The sequence below is a fragment of the Capricornis sumatraensis genome, chromosome 3 (assembly GCF_032405125.1).
Source record: "Capricornis sumatraensis isolate serow.1 chromosome 3, serow.2, whole genome shotgun sequence".
Classification (NCBI taxonomy): domain Eukaryota; kingdom Metazoa; phylum Chordata; class Mammalia; order Artiodactyla; family Bovidae; genus Capricornis; species Capricornis sumatraensis.
Window position 1 is genome coordinate 12,626,775 of NC_091071.1, and position 18,976 is coordinate 12,645,750.

At 49.3% G+C, this 18,976-nt stretch overlaps 1 protein-coding gene across 1 annotated transcript in view; it reads left to right on the top strand.

Moving 5' to 3' along the window:
- Positions 1–11,653: 11,653 nt before the first annotated feature.
- The window catches only part of GALNT17 (polypeptide N-acetylgalactosaminyltransferase 17), a 424,119-nt gene continuing 416,796 nt past the window's right edge, over positions 11,654–18,976 (top strand). Inside the window, exon 1 of the mRNA XM_068968830.1 lies at positions 11,654–11,891. Coding sequence (XP_068824931.1) covers positions 11,654–11,891 — 238 coding nt within the window. The remainder of the gene's footprint in view (positions 11,892–18,976) is intronic.

The following is an 18,976-nucleotide window of genomic DNA, read 5'->3' on the forward strand; positions in this document are numbered from 1 at the left end:
TGACCCTGAACACCCACATCTGCTATGGTTAACTGGAGCAGGACTTGCCAGGTAGGACTAGAGATGGCGTGGGGCCTGGGGGGTGATCAGGGAGTGGGGCTGCAGAGTGGAGGGGCTTTGTGGCTGCCTCTCTCGTGGATGGGCTTCCCAAGGGGCTCAGTGGTAAAGAATCCGCCTTCCAGTGCAGGCAGATGCAGGAGATGCAGGTTTGATCCCTGGGTCGGGAAGATCCTCTGGAGGAGGAAACGGCAACCCACTCGAGTATTCTTAATTGGAGAATCCATGGACAGAGAAGCCTGGTGGGCCACAGTCCGTACAGTCCCAAAGAGCTGGACATGACTGAGTGAGCACAAACACAGTCTCACGGATGGTTCCAGGCTCCGGTCATTCTCGTTCTTTCTGAGCTGCCTGGCCCACTCAGGCCAGGGTCCTGCTGATCCCTGTCAACATCACACAGGATCTGTGTGGTCCATGACACAAAGACCCAGTCTGTTGGCCTCTTCTTCACACCCTCACCCCACAGCCAGAGCAAGCACTGGTCCTATGAAGGCTTTTAGTCATAGCAACAGCCGGCTATGAACAGATTAGGCTTTCCAGGTGGTACTAGTGGTAAGGAACCTGCCTGCCAATGCAGGAGACATAAGAGGTGCAGGTTTCATCCTTGGGTTGGGAAGATCCCCTGGAAGAGGGCATGACAACCCACTCAGTATTCTTGCCCGGAGAATCCCATGGACAGAGGAGCCTGGTGGGCTGCAGTCCATGGAGTCGCAGTCAGACATGACTGAAGTGACTTAGCAGACAGACAGTGAAAAGTCACCTTCCTTGCTCCTTCTCTATAAGTTTCTCCTTTTTGCACGCAGAAATCTGGCAGCTCTTTTGGTTTCTATCAATGTTAATTAAGTTAAGGAAAGTTGTGTACTTAAATACAATAGGGGCTTGTGCATATGAAGGACTGGGGTAAGATTCATCTGCACTTGAGAAGAATGTCAGGGCCCGGGTATTTCCCAGCAAAGGACCCATCCTTGGGAGGAGCGTGGGGATCCCTGAGTGAGAATTAGAACGGGTCCAGCAGCACGTAGGAGGGAAGGATGCTACCCCAGCAGCTCCTTGGACTTGGTCCCCTGGAAGACTTTTGACTGAACACATGTAGGCCCAGCCCACCAGCCATCCCCATCATTAGGCCTTGTTGTTTCACCTAAGTGTTATTTACTTATTAAGATTTTTTTATATGGATCATTCTTAGAGTCTTTATTGAATTTGTTACAATACTGCTTATGTTTTGGTTTTTTGGCCATGAGACATCTGGGATCTTAGCTCCTCAACCAGAGAACAAACCCATACCTCCTGAAGTGGAAAAAGTTAATCACTCAGCCCTGACTCTTTGTGACCCCATGGACTGTAGCCCACCAGGCTCCTCTGTCCATGGGATTCTCCAGGCAAGAATACTGAGTGGGTAGCCATTCCCTTCTCCAGGGGATCTTCCCAACCCAGGGATCAAGCCCAGGTCTCCTGCATTGCAGGGAGACTGTTTACCTACTGAGCCACCAGGGAAGCCGTGGAAGGCAAAGCGCTAATCCCTGGACCACCCGGGAAGTCCCTCTCCTAAGTGCAATTGAATAATTTTGGTTCGTGATTTGTTTGGTAGATATTTGCCTCAACTTCACTAGACTGTAAGCTTCCTGAGGGCAGGGAATATGCGTCCAGAATACCCTGCAGGCAGTGGCACACCAGGAAGTACTCAATAAATGCAATTAATGAATAAGTCAAGGATTAGATACGTTGTAGATTTGTAGATATGTTTGTGGGTAATTTTTCCGTAAAAAGGGGCATATGTTCAGGCTCTCTGATCGGGTTCCATGGAGTGAGGACTGGGATGCTAAAAGGGCCTTAAATGGGCCCTTTGAGTTTTCGAAGGAATCTAACTTCTGGCGGAAAGGAAGCATTTTAGGGAAAAATACAAGCTGAGGGCTACCATGAAACTTGGCCTGTAGGCAAGGATTGCTTTTTCATGTCAGATCCTACCAGGAAAAGATACGAAATGTACTTGCCCATTATATGTATCATTATTTAGGTAATTAATTAATATTTGGCCACACGGCTTGCGAGATTTTAGTTCCCCAACCAGGGACTGAAATAGGACCACAGCTGTGAAAGCCTAAAATCCTAACCCCTTAGGCCACTAGGGAACTCCATATTTATCATTGCTTAGAAATTATACACATGTGTCATGTCATGTATATTTTCAGTATCAATATATGTAGATTTCTTTCTCATGAACCTTTGATGAATGTTCTAATATTTTATTTATCTGATACAGATGTTCTAATATTTTATTTTTGTGCCCTAGTGGGTTATCTTGTGCACCCACTGTGGAAGTCACTGCTGCTGGCTGATGAGATCCAGAGGAGTAGGCGCTGGGGTGGAGGGGGTGGCCTACAACTCTTAGACAGGTGGACCCGCTACACACTACTACTAACAGCAATAGCAACCATATTTGGGCTTCCCTGGTGGCTCAGATGGTAAAGAATCCACCTGCAATGAGGGAGACCTGGTTTCCATCCCTGAGTTGGGAAGATTCCCCTGGAGGAGGGCACGGTAACCCACTCCAGTATTCTTGCCTGGAGAATCCCCATAGACAGAGGAGCCTGGAGGGCTACAGCGCATGGGGTTGCAAAGAGTTGGACACAACTGAAGCGACTTAGCACAACCAATATTTATTGGGTGATGAGAGGTTGAAGTACAAGGACCTGACCATGTGTGACTATAGAACTCTGACCCTCAAACCCTCCAGCAACCAGCCTGGGAAGCCCAAATGTAGTACTGATACCAATGGCTCAGAGTGGTCAGCATTTGGTCAGTAACTCCCGGCTTCTCTAATTTTTCTTCCCACTTAGGTCCCAGTTTGAAAGTGAAAGTGAAGTCGCTCTGTCGTGTCTGACTCTTTGCAACCCCGTGGACTGTAGCCTGTCAGGCTCCTCCGTCCATGGGATTCTCCAGGCAAGAATACTGGAGGGGGTTGCCATTTCCTTCTCCAGGGGATCTTCCCGATCCAGGGATCGAACCCAGGTCTCCTATATTGCAGGCAGACGCTTTAACCTCTGAGCCACCAGGGAAGCCCTTGGGGCCAATCAAATAAAGCCAAGTATGTTCCCTTAACCAATCACAAAGGAAGCCCTACTGCTCGTCTTCCTGCCTCCACCTTCTCCAGGCTAACAGCCTCCAGTCGGGGCATATGCGAAGCCTCCCCTTCCGCTTTCCTTTCCACTGTGAAAAGCTTTCCCTCTCCTCTGCTTGCCTTTGAGTCTCTGCCAAACACAAGAGATGCTGGCTGACTCCTGTCAGTGAAAGAGTGTGGCCTGCCACACCGGTAAACAAAGGATGTTGCAGCCATCAAGCCATCATACCACAGCTGCCCTGACCATGAGCTCTGGGAGGAACTCAGGAGAGAAATAGGATATCCCCATGAAGCCATCAGCCACTGCCGCCACCCTCCCGGCCCCCAACAGTGCACCCTGAGAACACTCAGGATGGGAGAACATGCGATACTGGGCCCAGATAATGGAGGTGCCTGTTAAAGGAATGATTCAAAGAGCCCAAACGTTGGCCTCTTCCCATACATAGAAAAACACCAAACTCATTAACTTGAGAAATCTGATTTTCTTTAATTAATAGTAATCTTATCATGTTCTGACTATCTGATCTTTGTTGCAAGAAAGAAAAGAAAGTGAAGTCGCTCGGTAGTGTCCAACTCTTTGTGAACCCATAAACTGTAACCTGCCAGGCTCCTCTGCCCATGGGATTTTCCAGGTAAGAGCACTGGACTGGGTAGCCGCTCCCTTCTCCTGGGGATCTTCCCAACCCAGGGACTGAACCAGGGTCTCCTGTATTGCAGGCAGACTCTTTACTGTCTGAGCCACCAGGAAAGCTCCTACATATACTGGCTCCTCTCTTACTTCTTCTGAACAATTTCTCAGAGTTGTCTGAGGGCCACATTTTGGGCTTAAGTCCTCTGTTCTGTCTTCCAAATAAAACAACTTTTAGATTGTGAAGATTTTTCTTTCTTCAGTCAACACTTGCAACAGCAAATTGAATATACAGTCTTTGCTTGTCCTCAGTTGAATTATCTGGGTTTATTTCCATACTGTTGACTATAGCCTGTGCTGTGCTTAGTTGCTCAGTTGTGTCCGACTCTTTGCAGCCCCATGGACTGCAGCCCACCAGGCTCCTCTGTCCATGGGGATTCTCCAGGTCAGATACTGGAGTGGGTTGCCATGCCCTTCTTCAAGGGATCTTCCCAGCCTAGGGATCAAACCCAGGTCTCCTGCATTGCAGGTGGATTCTTCACTATCTGAGCCACCAGGGAAGCCTAGCCCTGTGCTACGTGGTTTATACATATTTATCCTTGTAACTGGGCTTCCCAAGTGGTACTAGAGGTAAAGACCCCACCTGCCAACGCAGGAGACATAAGAGACATGGGTTCAGTCCCTCGATTGGGAAGATCCCTTGGAGGAGGGTGTGGCAACCCACTCCAGTATTCTTGCCTGGAGAATCCCCACCGACAGAGGAGCCTGGTGGGCTACAGTCCATAGGGTCACAGAGAGTCAGACATCACTGAAGCAACTTAGCATGCAGGTACACATCCTTGCAACTTCAGGAGGTAACAGTATGGATATTATCCCTGTTTTACAGCAGAGGAAACAGATGAGACCCAGAGAAGTTAACTAACTTGCTCAGAATCACAGAGCTGAGTGGTGAGTCTAGGTGGATGTGTATGTGGTGCCTGGCACACAATGCAGACCCTTGGCACACTCAGCAGCGTGGTCTCTCCCTGTTTATTTATCCCCCTCATTGTAGTCTTTCCCCCACTCTACTGTGACTACTTGAAATGGAGGAAAGGATAGTCTGTCTTTTTCTTTAAAACGAAACTTTGGCATTGAAACATGTACATTACCATATGTGAAATAGATCTCCAGTCCAGGTTTGATGCATGAGGCAGGGTGCTCAGGGCCAGTGCACTGGGATGACCCTGAGGGATGGGATGGGGAGGGAGGTGGGAGGGGGGTTCAGGATGGGGGACACATGTACACCCATGGCTGATTCATGTCAATGAATGGTAAAAACCAGTACAATATTGTAAAGTAATTAGCCTCCAATTAAAATTAATTAATTAAAAAAACAATAACAACAACAACCAAAAGAATGACAACAATAAAAAAGAAACTCTAGTAAGATCCTTCCCCAGCGTATAATATCAAATTATCACTCTGTATACTTTAGATTCTTAATTTTTTTGTCATTGATACTGCCAATAAAGTTGAGGGGAAATAAGCAAATGAATAAAACCCCTCCGATGAAATAAGGAAAAGCTAAATACTATGTAACCTCTTAATGTGAAATCTGAAAACAAAACACAAACCTGGAATCATACAGAGAAGAGATTGGGGGTTGCCGGACGTGAGGGCTAGTGGGAGAAATGAGTGAAGGTGGCCAGAAGGTAGACACTTCCAGTTATAAGATAAATGCCATGGGAATGTAATGCGCAGCATGGTGACTATAGTCAAAGATACTGTTTTGTTTATTGGTGAGTTGCTAAGAGAGCAGATCTTCAAAGTTCTCATCATAAAAAAAAAAATTTGTAACTTGCTATGGTGATGGATGTTAACTAGATTTCTTGGCATGAACATATCACAGTATATACAAATATCAAATAATTATGTTGTACACCTGAACCTAACTTCATGATGGATTCCAATTATATCTCAATTAAAAAAAATCAAATAACAACTCCAATATCTGCTGTAATGTTCAGGCTTTTATGAGAGTGAGGGCTCAACCTCTCCGCTTCTGGAAGAATAACTAGATTGGCAAAGCCATAGGATAAAGATGAACCCCTGGTTTCCCTTGATGAACTTTCAAGTATTTTTTTTTTAAAGATAAACTGTACTATATTATAATTGAATCTTTCTTATTCAATAAAACACTATTAATAGAACTAAAATATTTACAAATAATTTTCTGACAAAGGACTTATATCCAAAATATATAACCTCAAAACTTAACAAGAAAACAAACAATTCAGTTTTGTAAAAAATGGTCCAAAGATTTAAACAGACATTGCACCAATTAAGATATTTAGATGGCAAAGTGTTTTTAACTTTGATGATGGATTAGGGTGAGATGTGAGAGGTTTTTAACAGGCAAGCAAAAGTAACACTCCAGGCAAAGCTGCGTGTTATCCGGATCATGGTTGATGAATGAAAAATATATCTGGAATCAAAACCCTTGGTGATCTATGGACAGAAATACATCTATTTCCTTCCTTTCAGGTTGCTATACAAACAGCTATACTCATAAGCCTGTTTTAAAAGTGTTTGTGCATGGATATTGCCATATGTAAAACAGATGGCCAGTGGGAATTTACTGTGTGACGTAGGGAGCTCAACCCAGTGCTCTGTGACAGCCTAGTGGGATGGGATGGGGTGGGACATGGGAGGGAGGTTTAAGAGGGAGGGTACATGTGTATACATGTGGCTGATTCATAGTGATGTGTGGCAGAAACCAGGACAATATTATAAAACAATTATCCTCCATTAAATTTTTTTAAAATGTTTGTAGTTTAGCTGAAATTTATGCTAAGAAAGATTTTTGGACCCATCCACAAGAAATTTCTTATTTTAAAGTTGAGAATTGATTTGGTTCTTGGGAACAGGTGGAATGAAACCCAGATTCCCTGATGAGCAGGCCACACAGCCACTGAGGTCTAATTTTGTTGGTTTTACTAGCTGGACTGGGGGCAAGTGGCATGTAGACAGATGGCAGTCATTGATTGAGGGAGGTCACCCACACTTTCAGGAGCCTCTGGGCATAGAGCGATTGATGACTCTGTAAATGGGCCCTTTAATCTCTGTGTATGTAGTTTAAGTGGCTAGGTGTGCTCCTTTTGGGTGTGAGAATTTACTCAGCAGGCAGAAGCTATTTAGTTCCGTTCCTTCAGTTCAACATTCATACAGCATGTTGGCTTTAGTCCAGAGTTTTCTTTCTTCCATCAAGACATGCAAGCAACCGGAGAGCTCCATCAAACTTGCTTGCCTTGACACCAGTGATTTCATAAGCAGCTGCCTACAATAAATATTCAGCTGCTTATGTTTTTGCATATCTAACATATGCCAACAGGTTCTTCAAATTTTGGTGTCATTGACCACTATTGAGAATCTGATGGAAGTTATGAGTGTTTCCTCCTAGAATAAAGGGTGTTTACAAACTCCTGGAATCTTCTAGACATCTCTGGGGAGTGAAGCTGATTAGGGACATGGAACAGTTCTTTTAAGCAGAATGAGGATCCAGTTCATGCTATACACTCTATATACCACCATCAGTTGGTGATGTCCCCACACTTCGGGGTAATGTGGTTTTCCCAGGTGACCTTTTTTGTCTGGGTGATACTGATTCAAAGGTGAATATTTTTTAAATGTTTAATTTTAATTATTATTATTATTTTGCTGCACTGCTTGGCATGCAGGATCTCAATGCCTGGACCAGGGATGGAACCCTTGCTCCTGCAATGGAAGTGAGGAGTCTTAACCACTGGACCACTGGGGAAGTCCCTGGATATTGACAGGCTGGGGGCAGTGGGAGACCCTGTCTGTGAGTGTGTGTGAATCATGGCCACTCCTGGGAACTGTGTTTGAAATAAATGAGTGACTAGATCTCGAATAACTAGGAAGGATACAGAAGGAACTCAAGTGGAGATGTAAGGGCTTAGATGCTTGGGAGGCAGAGAGGGGTAGCTGATGGCTGGAAAATCTGTTTGGTTGGAATTGAGAATAAAAAAGCAGTGGACACAGGGTGGAATTTCAGTGCAGGATTGCATGAGTGCAGCACTTCTGTGTGGTGACAGGATTCAGGGTGTACCTATGACAGGGGGTCACTCAATGGGTCTATAATGTCAGTTGTCAGAAATGTAGAAGCTGTCAGGAGGCATGTGGAATGTGAGGGGAGAAGCCTATAAGATTGATGATAAGGGATTTCCTGGTGGTCCAGTGATTGAAAATCCACCTTCCGACGCAGAGGGTGGAGGTTTGATACCTGGTTGGGGAGCTAAGTTCGCATGTGCTGTGGGGCAACTAAGCCTGTGTGCCATGAGAGATCCTGCATGCCACGAGTAAGACCTGATGCAGCCAAAAATAAAAAAAATATGTAAACATATATATTTTTAAAGATTCTTGATAAAACCATGAGTTAATTTGGGTAAGGAACATCTCTGGCTTTAGGGGGATGAAAAGAAATCTCACTGGAGTTAAATCTTGCCTAGAAATTTTGTTCTTGTCGTTGTTCAGTCACTAAGTCTGTTGGACTCTTTGTGACCCCATGAACTGAAGCACACCAGGCCTCCCTGTCTCTCACCATCTCCCCGAGTTCGCCCAAGTTCATGTCCATTGAATCCATGATACTATCCCAACCATTTCATCCTCTGTCATCCCCTTCTCCTTTTGCCTTCAGTCTTTCCCAGACCCAGGGTCTTTTCCAATGAGTTGACTGAGGCTATTTCTTCTGTTATGCTTTCAGCATCCTACTTATGCTTATGCTTGGGAATCAGACCCACCATAGTTTAGAACCACTTACTACTGGCCTCTTAGCTTCTGCAACAGAAGAAATAGAACTTTTCTGTAACAGAGGGGAATGGGGTGAGTTTTAGGTGAATTTGCTTGGCACTGGTGTGAAAACCCTTCCTCCAAGTTTTCAATTTGGACAACCCTGAAGTGTCCCAGAAAACCCAGAGATGTCTGCATTGACAAGATAGCTTACAACTGCACATGCTAAGATTGTTTTGAGGCTGGTCTAGGATTAAACAAACTTGGATGGAAGAAGAGAAATGAGGGCTGTCCTGTCTGACTCACTATATGGAGTTGCTGAGGGCATCTGAGCATGATGTAAGATTCAGTTTTCTATTCGTTTGTCAGCCTGTGAAAGGACACTGTGAAATTACCAATGTCGTGCTGGTGCTTAGTTGCTAAGTCATGTTCGACTCTTTGTCACCCCATGGACTGTAGCCTACCAGTCTCCTTTATCTACGGGAATTTTTTCCAGGCAAGAATACTGGAGTAGTTGCCATTTCCTCCTCCAGGGGATCTTACCAACCCAGGGATGGAAACTGTGTCTCCTGCATTGCAGGAGAATTCTTTACCACTGAGCCATCAGGAAATCCCTGAAATTATCAATAAACCTGTCTAAATTTGGGGGGAAAAAAGACAGCCCATCCATCATCCAGTCTCAGGGTTACAGTTAGAATTAGGTTTAAGGCTCTAAACTGACACCTTAGCCCATTGCCTCAACCTTCCCGCCTGCATCCCTATGGCTGAATGAAAGTTCAAACCCTATTTTTGCATAAGCTTCTCTTGACTGGGCTAGCTTCCATCTGAATGTGTGGTTATAACATCGAACTCAACTCGGTATTCAGTGAGATAACCTAGAGACTGTGCCTGGCCCAGTGTCTGTCTTACAACCTCTCAATAAACTGGGGTTTCTTCCTACTCAACCTCTTTTGTGCCCAACACGTGAGGTTAAAAACTGTCCCTTATGTCTTCTGATGTGGCTTTTTCATCTAACAGTTTTGTAGTCACTTTCTTGTAGATTATACAAAGCAAAACCTATGGAACCTGGACAAAGAGTACCAAGGGAATGGAACTAAAAGATTGTTACATTTTTTCACTCACTTTTCAATGTTGAAAATCAACATTTAAAATAACAAATCAGCAAAAAATCATAAAACCCCAACAGTAACATGAAAACAAAAACAAAAACAACTTTAATGAGATCGAGATAGGTAGAAACCACCAGATTTATTGGGCTTCATTGCCAGATCTAATCTTTGTTACTTGACAGCCTGTTCTTTTCCAGGCCCAAGGAACCAAAGAGATCAGCGCGGGGTTTTGAATTTCAGCATCAGGAGCTCCTGACTTTGGGAAGAAGAGATTTCCGAAATCCAGTCGCCAAGATACGCTTCTTATGATAAAATGCGTATAGAGATGGGGGCTGGACACAGAAACCGTCGCCTGGACGATGAACGAACCAACCAGCCCACCAACGCCCGGTTTGGCTCCCAAAGTAACGGAATCCGAGTCTCCAGGCCAGATTTTCCCTCTAGCCATTCCTGGCCACGCAAAGCGGAGCTGCGAGCACACAGAAAGGGATGTCTTCATCGCCAGCCGGGATGGAACAAACCCGCCCGCTCGGGGAGTGCTGAGAACCAAAGGGTCCCTCCAACGCGGGCAGCCGTCAACATGACTTGACGGCCCCCATCCCGCGCGGCCCGCACTCTCCCGGCGCCCCCACCCTTTCCGGGTGCGCGCGCACAAGCCGGCGAGCCGGGGAGCTGTGCGCCCGGCAGCCTGCGGGCGGCGGCGGCCGACTGGCTCGCGGGGAGAGGGGTGGCCAGGAGGGCCGGAGGAGGAGCTGGCGCTGCAGCCGGGCCCCCTCGGGCCGCGCCCCGCCTTCTGCCGCCACCTGCGCGTCCCCTCCGGGCTCTCGCGCCCCGGGGCTGTGTGGGCTCTCCCTGCCGCAGCGGCGGTATCACCGCGTCCACCAATTAGAAGACTCGGCGTTTGGCTCCTTGGGGCGCGGGAAGAGCGGCAGGCGCTGCCGGTTCTGGCGAGCGGAGGGTGCGCCGGCGCGCGTCCCTCCCCGCCGCGCTCCCCGCGACGTTCGTGGAGGGGGGTACAGAACTGCTGTGACTTTTGAGGTCCGACTCCGCCTTCCGGCTAGCCTCTCGACGCGCCAGCTCGGAGAGAGGCCGGCGTGACCGGCAGGCCCCGAAGGCTCACTGCGTGGGCTCAGGACTTGGAACGTGTCCGGGAGCCCGCGGCGCTGTGCGCGCTGGTGAGTTTGGCGGCGGGGTGCGGTGTCCCTGGGCGCGAGGGGGCGGAGAGGACGTCGCGCTCTGCCCCTTCGCCCGCCCCCTAGTGCTGCCCCCACTTTAAGAGTAATTGAGACTTGAGCGTGACTGCGGAGCCGCGAGGATGCGGGCGCTGGCCACGGGCTATTCCTCAGCCCGGCGTGATGGAACGGGTCGGTGAGCGTAACAAAGGCGCCCGCCCCGGGGAGTCGGTCCTCCGCTGAAGACCGCGGCCGGCGCTCCGCGACGGCTGCCTGCGGACTAGGGTAGTGGCTGTGCGGCCGGAGGCGCGGTGCGCTCCTCCGCGGGCGGGCGACGAACCCTGAGCCCGACACCTGCGCGCCGCTCCCGCCGCGGCGCCGGGGCAGCCCCGCCTGCCGGCCCCTGCGTCCTCAGCCCGGCTCCCGGCGGCCGGAGGTCCAGCGGCGAACCACTTGCTGGTGCAGAGGAGAGACACCCGGCCCCTCGCCGAGAAGCCGAGGCGACTGGTAGGGGCTGCGCGCCGAGGACCGAGTAGGCATCTTGGGGAGCACTTCTGCAGACCGAGGGCTTTCACGTGAGCCATCTCGCTCTCCCCGCGACCGCCCGGACCTCCTAACCGTCTCGGCTGCCCGAGCCTCCGCGCGGTGGGGCCGGGAGCGGCTGGTATCCTCGCCAGCCGTCCGGAGCGCTTGGCTCGCAAGCACGGCCCCCGGCTGCCCCGCGCCTCGCCAAAGCCCGAAGGGGCGCGGGTCCGGGGCGAGGGCCGGCTGGGCGTGTTTGATGGCTTCACTGAGAAGAGTCAAAGTGCTGTTGGTGTTGAACTTGATCGCGGTGGCCGGCTTCGTGCTCTTCTTGGCCAAGTGCCGGCCCATCTCGGTGCGCAGCGGAGACTCCTTCCATGAGATTCGGCCGCGGGCCGAGGCCGCTAACCTTAGCGCGCACAGCTCCAGCCCCATCCAGGATGCGGTCCTGAAGCGCCTCTCGCTGCTCGAGGACATTGTCTACCGGCAACTAAACGGTAAGGACGCGCGCGGATGCCCACGGGGTTCAGCGTGGGCATCCGGTCCACCCCCGGGGGCCCTGCGCGCGGGGCGGGAGGCAGACCTCCTGGCTCCCGCGCGCTCCCTGTTACTCTTCCTGCCCCGTCTCGGCCAGGAGGCCGGGGCTGCTGGAAAGAATCCCCGGCTTCTTTTCTGTGCTCCAGCTGTAAGTTTGCTTTTATCGTGGAAACACGTCAGCACAGCTGGCTCCAGGTCTCCGCGTGCAGGCATCATTACCTGGCCAGTTGGCCCCAAGTGCGGAAACTAGACGCGCGGCCGAATGGGACTGGAGGCGCAGGCGACTTAAGGGAGGAAATAGCTCTTACAGCTTAGCCTTTGGTGGCGTCGGACAGGGAGGGGCCATTGGCGGGCTTAAACGTCTGCAAAAGTCGAGGCCTTAGGTCTGGAGCTAACGCGCTTCGGTAGTGCGCTGACGGAATGTTATCTCTCTAGGAGGCAGCCTGTTCAGCTAGTAACGAGGACTCCTCCCTTCCCGGCGCTGCCTGGGTGAAGCTGCTATTAAAAACTTCCGAATCTCCGCCCCCTCCTCCAGAGCTGCCCGAGGGCAACTGTTAAAGTTCGCGGTGGGTAGGGGAAGCAGGTTTTTAAGGAACGTAGCAAAGAGAGGTGTGCCATCCAATCAGTGATAGTTATCGGGATCTGTCCCAGCTGAAATGTTCTCACTGCTTCAGGAGGAGAGGGAGTCTTTTAACACCCCCTGGTCACATCTGGTCCAGGAGCTGATGGATCATTGGACATTTGTTGCCCCCAAGGTCAGAATATTACTCACTGGAGTATGGGCAGCTCTCCAGGGTCCACATGACTGGTATCCAAGGCAGATTCAAGGCTGCTGTCTCCTTTCCTGAGCTTCTAACTCATGTTCTTATGGTAATTCCAGAGCTGTGTGTGCTAACTCGCTTCAGTCCTGTCCAACTCTTTGCAACCCCATGGACTGTAACCCACTAGGCTCCTCTGTGTGTGGGATTATCCAGGCCAGAATACTGGAGTGGGTTGCCATGGCCTCCTCCTGAGGATCTTCCCAACGGAGGAATTGAACCTGTGTCTCTTATATCTCCTGCATTGTCAGGCCGGTTCTTTACCACTAGAGGCACCCCAGCAGCTCCAGTTCCAGAGCTACTGATAGTCATAAAGATAGTGATCGTAATTATCTGTGAAGTTCTTACTGTGTGCCAGACACAGTGCCAAGAGGTTACAAGTGCATTATCTCACTGAGTGTTCACATCAGTCCAGCGTGGTTCTTTCCATTTCCCATATCAGAAATAAGACAAGAAGGTTTGGAGAAGTTAGTTAACCTGAGGTAAGTTGCCTGAGGTCTTGCTGCTGGTAAGTGGCAGAGTCTGGAGTCAGAACCCCATGTCTGGTTGACCAGAGAGCCTGTGTTTATGACAGCTTCCATTGAATGTCTCCTCCTAATTATAAGGAGTCTTTACTTTGATGACGTTAGTAAGACCTGGCTTGGCTCAACCACTGTCCTCCCTGCAGTTGGAGCTAGAGACCAGCCCGGTGGCAGGCAGGGAGAAGGATATCTTCTTCCCACTTTCCAATGATCCCTTCTGGGTCCTTCCAGGTGGGATGGGGTCAGATTTGAAAGCATCCTCTGAAAGGACCCCTTGAGCTTCTTGATATCACTCAACAAGTATCCAGGGGAATCCTTGAACTTGTGCCTGCAGTGGGATGCTGCAATCCCACTGACCTCCAGCAGACAGCAGGGCCTGGCTGTAGGTGTGGACCAGCTGTAGGTGTTGTCTGCGGGGGTCTGGTGGGAGCTCTTCTCCTGTGTGTCCAAGAACCAAGGCACAAAATGAAACAAAAGCCCGCAATTCATTTCTGGAGGAACTGGATGCTTATGGGATGGGCCTTATTACTTTACACAGATCCGGGCCATAGACTGATCCATAGGCCCCAAAAGAGCGCACAAGACATCTGGCTCCCTTAAGTGTCAGGCTATACCCAAGGACACAAGTCATTTCAGTTAGGTAACAGAATATGATATGCACCCCATCAGTGCCCCAAATAGGAATAATAAAATGCTAAGTGGTATTCACTAAGAGCCGCTGACACACCGGGGCTCGTTTGGTCTTTCCAGCAACACTAAGGAGTATTCCCTGGTGGCTCAGACCATAAGGAATCTGCCTGCAATGCAGGAGACCGGGGTTTGATCCCTGGGTTGGGAAGATCCCCTGGAGAAGGAAATGGCTACCCACTGCAGTATTCTGGCCTGGAGAATCTCATGTAGCCTGGTGGGCTACAGTCCATGGAGCTGCAAAGAGTTGGATACAACTGAGCAACTAACACTCCTCTTTAAGTGACTTGCTCATAATCACCCAAGTAGGGGGTGTCAGAACAGGGAATTGAAGTTCTGACAGAACTGGGATAGTCTGGTTCCAGAATTGAGGTTCTCAGCTGCTTCACTGGCTTGTCTTAATCTTTTTCTTTTTTTAATGTGGACCATTTTTAATGGTCCAAACAATAAAGAATTTGTTACAATACTCCTTCTGTTTTATATTTTGGTTTTTTGGCTGCAAGGTATACGGGCGCTTAGCTCCCCGAACAGGGATCAAACCTGCACCCGTTGCATTTTGGAAGGTGAAGTCTTAACCACTGGACTGCCAGGGAAGTCCCAATCTTAGGTGTGCCTCAGAGTCACAAAACTCCAATACTTTGGCCACCTAATGTGAAGAACTGACTCATTGGAAAAGACCCTGATGCTGGGAAAGATTGAAGGCAGGAGGAGAAGGGGACAAGAGAGGATGAGATGGTTGGATGGCGTCACCGACTCTATGGAGATGAGTTTGAGTAAGCTCCAGGAGTTGGTGATGGACAGGGAAGCCTGGCATGCTGCTGTCCATGGGGTCACAAGGAGTCGGACATGACTGATCGACTGAACTAAACTGAACTGAGAGTCACATGGAGGGCCTTTTAAGATGTAGATTTCTAGGCCCCACCCACAGAGTCTCTGATTCAGTAGCTTTGGGGTAGGGGGCCCTGAGACTGTATCTTGGACAAGCCTGTGGCCTGAACCATGACCCAGAGCCCTCTGCTGCCTATGCCAGGCAGAGCGAAGAGGAAAACCCACTTCCCTGTTGGTGGGAATCAGAGTGAGGACTTTCGGAAAGCTGAGAGTTTGCTTCAGATGGACTGGGGTCCTGGCCTCTTTCCCTGTGTGCTCTTCTGCCCTGTAAGCAATTTCCCCATCAGGCGTGGGGATGACCACCACCACGGACTGGTTGCCTGGGTTAGAAAGAAGAGTTTTCTTGACTTGCAGCCTCTGAGGGGAAGCAGGCAGGAAGACTGGGTTTTGAGCTTTTCCTGAACAAGCCAGGAATTCAAGCTGCAATTAGATAGATGTTGTCTTTCTGGCTGACAAGTGTAATTTGCAGTGACCTTCCCCCTCTCCACCCCACTCACAGTGCTCCATCCTCTGCCTGTGCATGTTTTGGGTACAGCGGGTCCCACCTGTTGATTCTTTGGCCTGCTGAGGTCTCCTGCTGCGGCGGGAGGGTGCGGAGATGGGACTTGGATTCCTGTGTCTACTTGTGCTGCGGCGTCTCCACTCCTTGCTACTGAAGGAGGATAAGGAGACCTAGACCTTGGTGCTCCTTATTGTTTGGGAATTAATGGAGGGCTTAAGAGAGCCAAGCATTGGGCGTACAGGAGGGGCCCAGCCCCTTGGGTACCAAGTGGGAGCTGGTGTTTTAATGATGTTCAGGTTTCTCAGATCTTTCCTGGGCACTCTGATGAAGTTCAAGCAGGAGACACAGCACAGCCATCTGTAGTGTCCTCTCACCCCGGAAACAGTTTCTTGGGTGTCCTGCAAGGGCCCCTCTGGGCTGGGGGCGCCATTGGTGATCCAGACTTCCTCATAACGGGCCTCTCTGCTAAAACTCGTAGTGCCTGTCTTTTTTCTCTTTTTTTCAATTTTTAATTTTTTTACTTTACTGTATTGGTTTTGCCATACATTGACATGAATCCGCCACAGGTGTACATGAGTTCCCAACCCTGAACCCCCCTCCCACCTCCCTCCCCATATCATCTCTCTGGGTCATCCCAGTGCACCAGCCCCAAGCATCCCGTATCCTGTATCGAACTAGACTAGCGATTCGCTTCTTACATGATAGTATACATGTTTCAATGCCATTCTCCCAAATCATCCCACCCTCTCCCTCTCCCTCTGAGTCCAAAAGTCTGCTCTATACATCTGTGTCTCTTTTGCTGTCTCGCATACAGGGTTATCATTACCATCTTTCTAAATTCCATATATATGTGTAAGTATACTGTATTGGTGTTTTTCTTTCTGGCTTACTTCACTCTGTATAATCGGCTCCAGTTTCATCCACCTCATTAGAACTGATTCAAATGTATTCTTTTTAATGGCCGAGTAATACTCCATTGTGTATATGTACCACAGTTTTCTTATCCATTCGTCTGCTGATAAATATCTAGGTTGCTTCCATATCCTGGCTATTATAAACAGTGCTGCGATGAACATTGGGGTACACGTGTCTCTTTCAATTCTGGTTTCCTCGGTGTGTATGCCCAGCAGTGGGATTGCTGGGTCATAAGGCAGTTCTATTTGCAGTTTTTAAAGGAATCTCCACACTGTTCTCCATAGTGGCTGTACTAGTTTGCATCCCCACCAACAGTGTCAGAGGGTTCCCTTTTCTCCACACCCTCTCCAGCATTTATTGCTTGTAGACTTTTGGATCGCAGCCATTCTGACTGGTGTGAAATGGTACCTCATTGTGGTCTTAATTTGCATTGTTCTGATAATGAGTGATGCTGAGCACCTTTTCATGTGTTTGTTAGCCATCCGTATGTCTTCTTTGGAGAAAGTGGTTGCACGCTGTGGTTGTTTTGTTTTTCTTAATGCAGGCTGAGAAGGACACTTTAAAGGGGATGTGGAAAAGCTGAAATGGAGGGAAAGCACACTGAGATGGTTTTGTCCTCTCCCCTGCAGCCCCGCTCTGACATCTGCCCTTCCATCTTTACCATTGGGCACCCGCTGCTGCCCCCTTACTGCTGCTGTAGTGCCCTTTAACCCAAGCCCCAGCCTCTGTTCTCTCACCCTCCTTTTCGGGACTCTGGCTGTCTGCATGGAAAGCACTGCTTGCAAAGGGCCCAAGACCGTCCAGGAGTTGTGTGTTTCCTGAGGAACTGTGATCCAGCCTGGAGGCTGATAGTCAAGGCCGACCACTGTCAGCCCACGTTCCCACCCTGGCCCAGTGCTTCTGCCTCCTCCAGCCAGGCCGATCCACTTGCTGAAATAGCCCTGCATTTGCCTTAGGGCTTCATCTTCCGTGTTTCAGGTCCATTCTTTGAGAAGTGCTGGTTGTCCTGGTTTGCTCTCCTCACCTGCTTCCTACATTCATGTGTCGTTTAAAGCTTGACTCAAGGTCACTGCCTGGGGGCGGAAGGTTGTGCCAAGTCCCACCATCTGAGCTCTTCCTGCGCCAGGTTGCTTGAAGCTTTCTTGCCCATGTCCATTGCACCCATTGCACTCTAGTGCCTCGGTGGCTTTACCTTTTGAGTTCAGAACTGGGCTACAGGCGTTTTGAGGACTTCAACCATATTTTGAACTATTTAATACCGTGCCCATCCTTTGGCATCTCTCATAACACCCTGTATGTCATGTGGGCAAAAAGGTTTACTGGTTGATTAGTTGGATGGAAGCTAGTTTTAGGAGCTAAATGGTAACCATAGAGGACATAACCTTGACTCTGTAAAGACTGGATTTTGTGGGGTGGATGTGGTTGGAGGAAGGAGTTGGAGAGACTTAGCTGGGGAAAGTGAGTGTGAGGTAGTCATCTTGCCTGCACCATCTTGAGGCCACCCCTCGTCCTTCACCAGACCCTGACTAAAGGGCGCTAGAACCTTCAGAGGAGCCTGGAAGTGAAGCAGTTAGCCAGGTTAAAGACCAGCACGGTTCAGTGTGCTTTTTGTGAATGTGTGGTTTTATAACATGCTGGTTTTATGTTCCTTTTCTCTCTAGAGTAGAATTAATTCATATTTTATCATGGAAATTTTAGAAAATCCAAAACCATTATGCAGAAGAAAATAATATTGAGTTAATTTTTTTTTAATGGTGGTTTTGTACTGACGTTAGGAAAATGGACGAAGGGACAGAGTTCCTGATAGAATTCCCATGTAACTCTGTACAGCGCTTTTGGCTGTCTGTCACCAGCTGAGGACGTTATTTGCTTTCTGTCATTTTAGAGCTGAGAAAGGTGAGACTTAGAGAATGCTGTGTGACTTGGCCATGATGACACAGACAGTGAGGGGCAGAGTCAAGATTCCAGAATATCATGGTCCTTTTCCCAGGTTCAGCATCCCCCGATAGGTCAGGATGAAGGTGGTGGGCGGTCATGTACTGCATGCAAGCCCCGAGCTCTGGCTGGTGACCTCGTCCCTCATCCACGCCCTGGTGCAGGGACTCACAAGGGCACATGTGACTACTCCATCCGGTAAGCCTAGGGCCCTGCTGTCGTAAGAGGAAATGCAATCGATTGAGGTTAGGTTCCAAATTTAGACTTCAGAAGGATATTGAATAGAAGCAGGGTTGCTTGAAGAAATTGAAAACCTTTGCGGGCATGGAGAGAAGTCAAAATTACGCAGCCTGGTCCTGCCCCCAAGCCACACACAGATGAAGCTGGAGTTGGAGCTGCAGGAAACTGACACGTTCCCAAACAAGCCACCTGCAGCCCGCCCAGCCTGCCCTGTCAGCCAGGCCCACGAGGCGGAGAAAGTGAGTGGCGCAGAAGGACAGGGCAGAGGTGTGTTCTCTGGGCCTTTGAGGTGGCATTGGAAGGAGAGGGATCGTATACTGAAAGCATCTCTTCCTGGATGCCAGAGCTGACCCTGAGCTGGTTCTTCTTTCCTGGAATATATGTGGGCTCATATAGATGGTTGAGCTGGAGGGTACTAGCATTCCCAATGGGAAGGAGGTAAGGGGGAGAGTGCTGAGGGCACGTGTTCGCATTAAAATCACTCCTTGCAGGTGAGCCTCAGAAGGGTACCAGGGCAGTGTGAGTCATAGGAGCTGCAT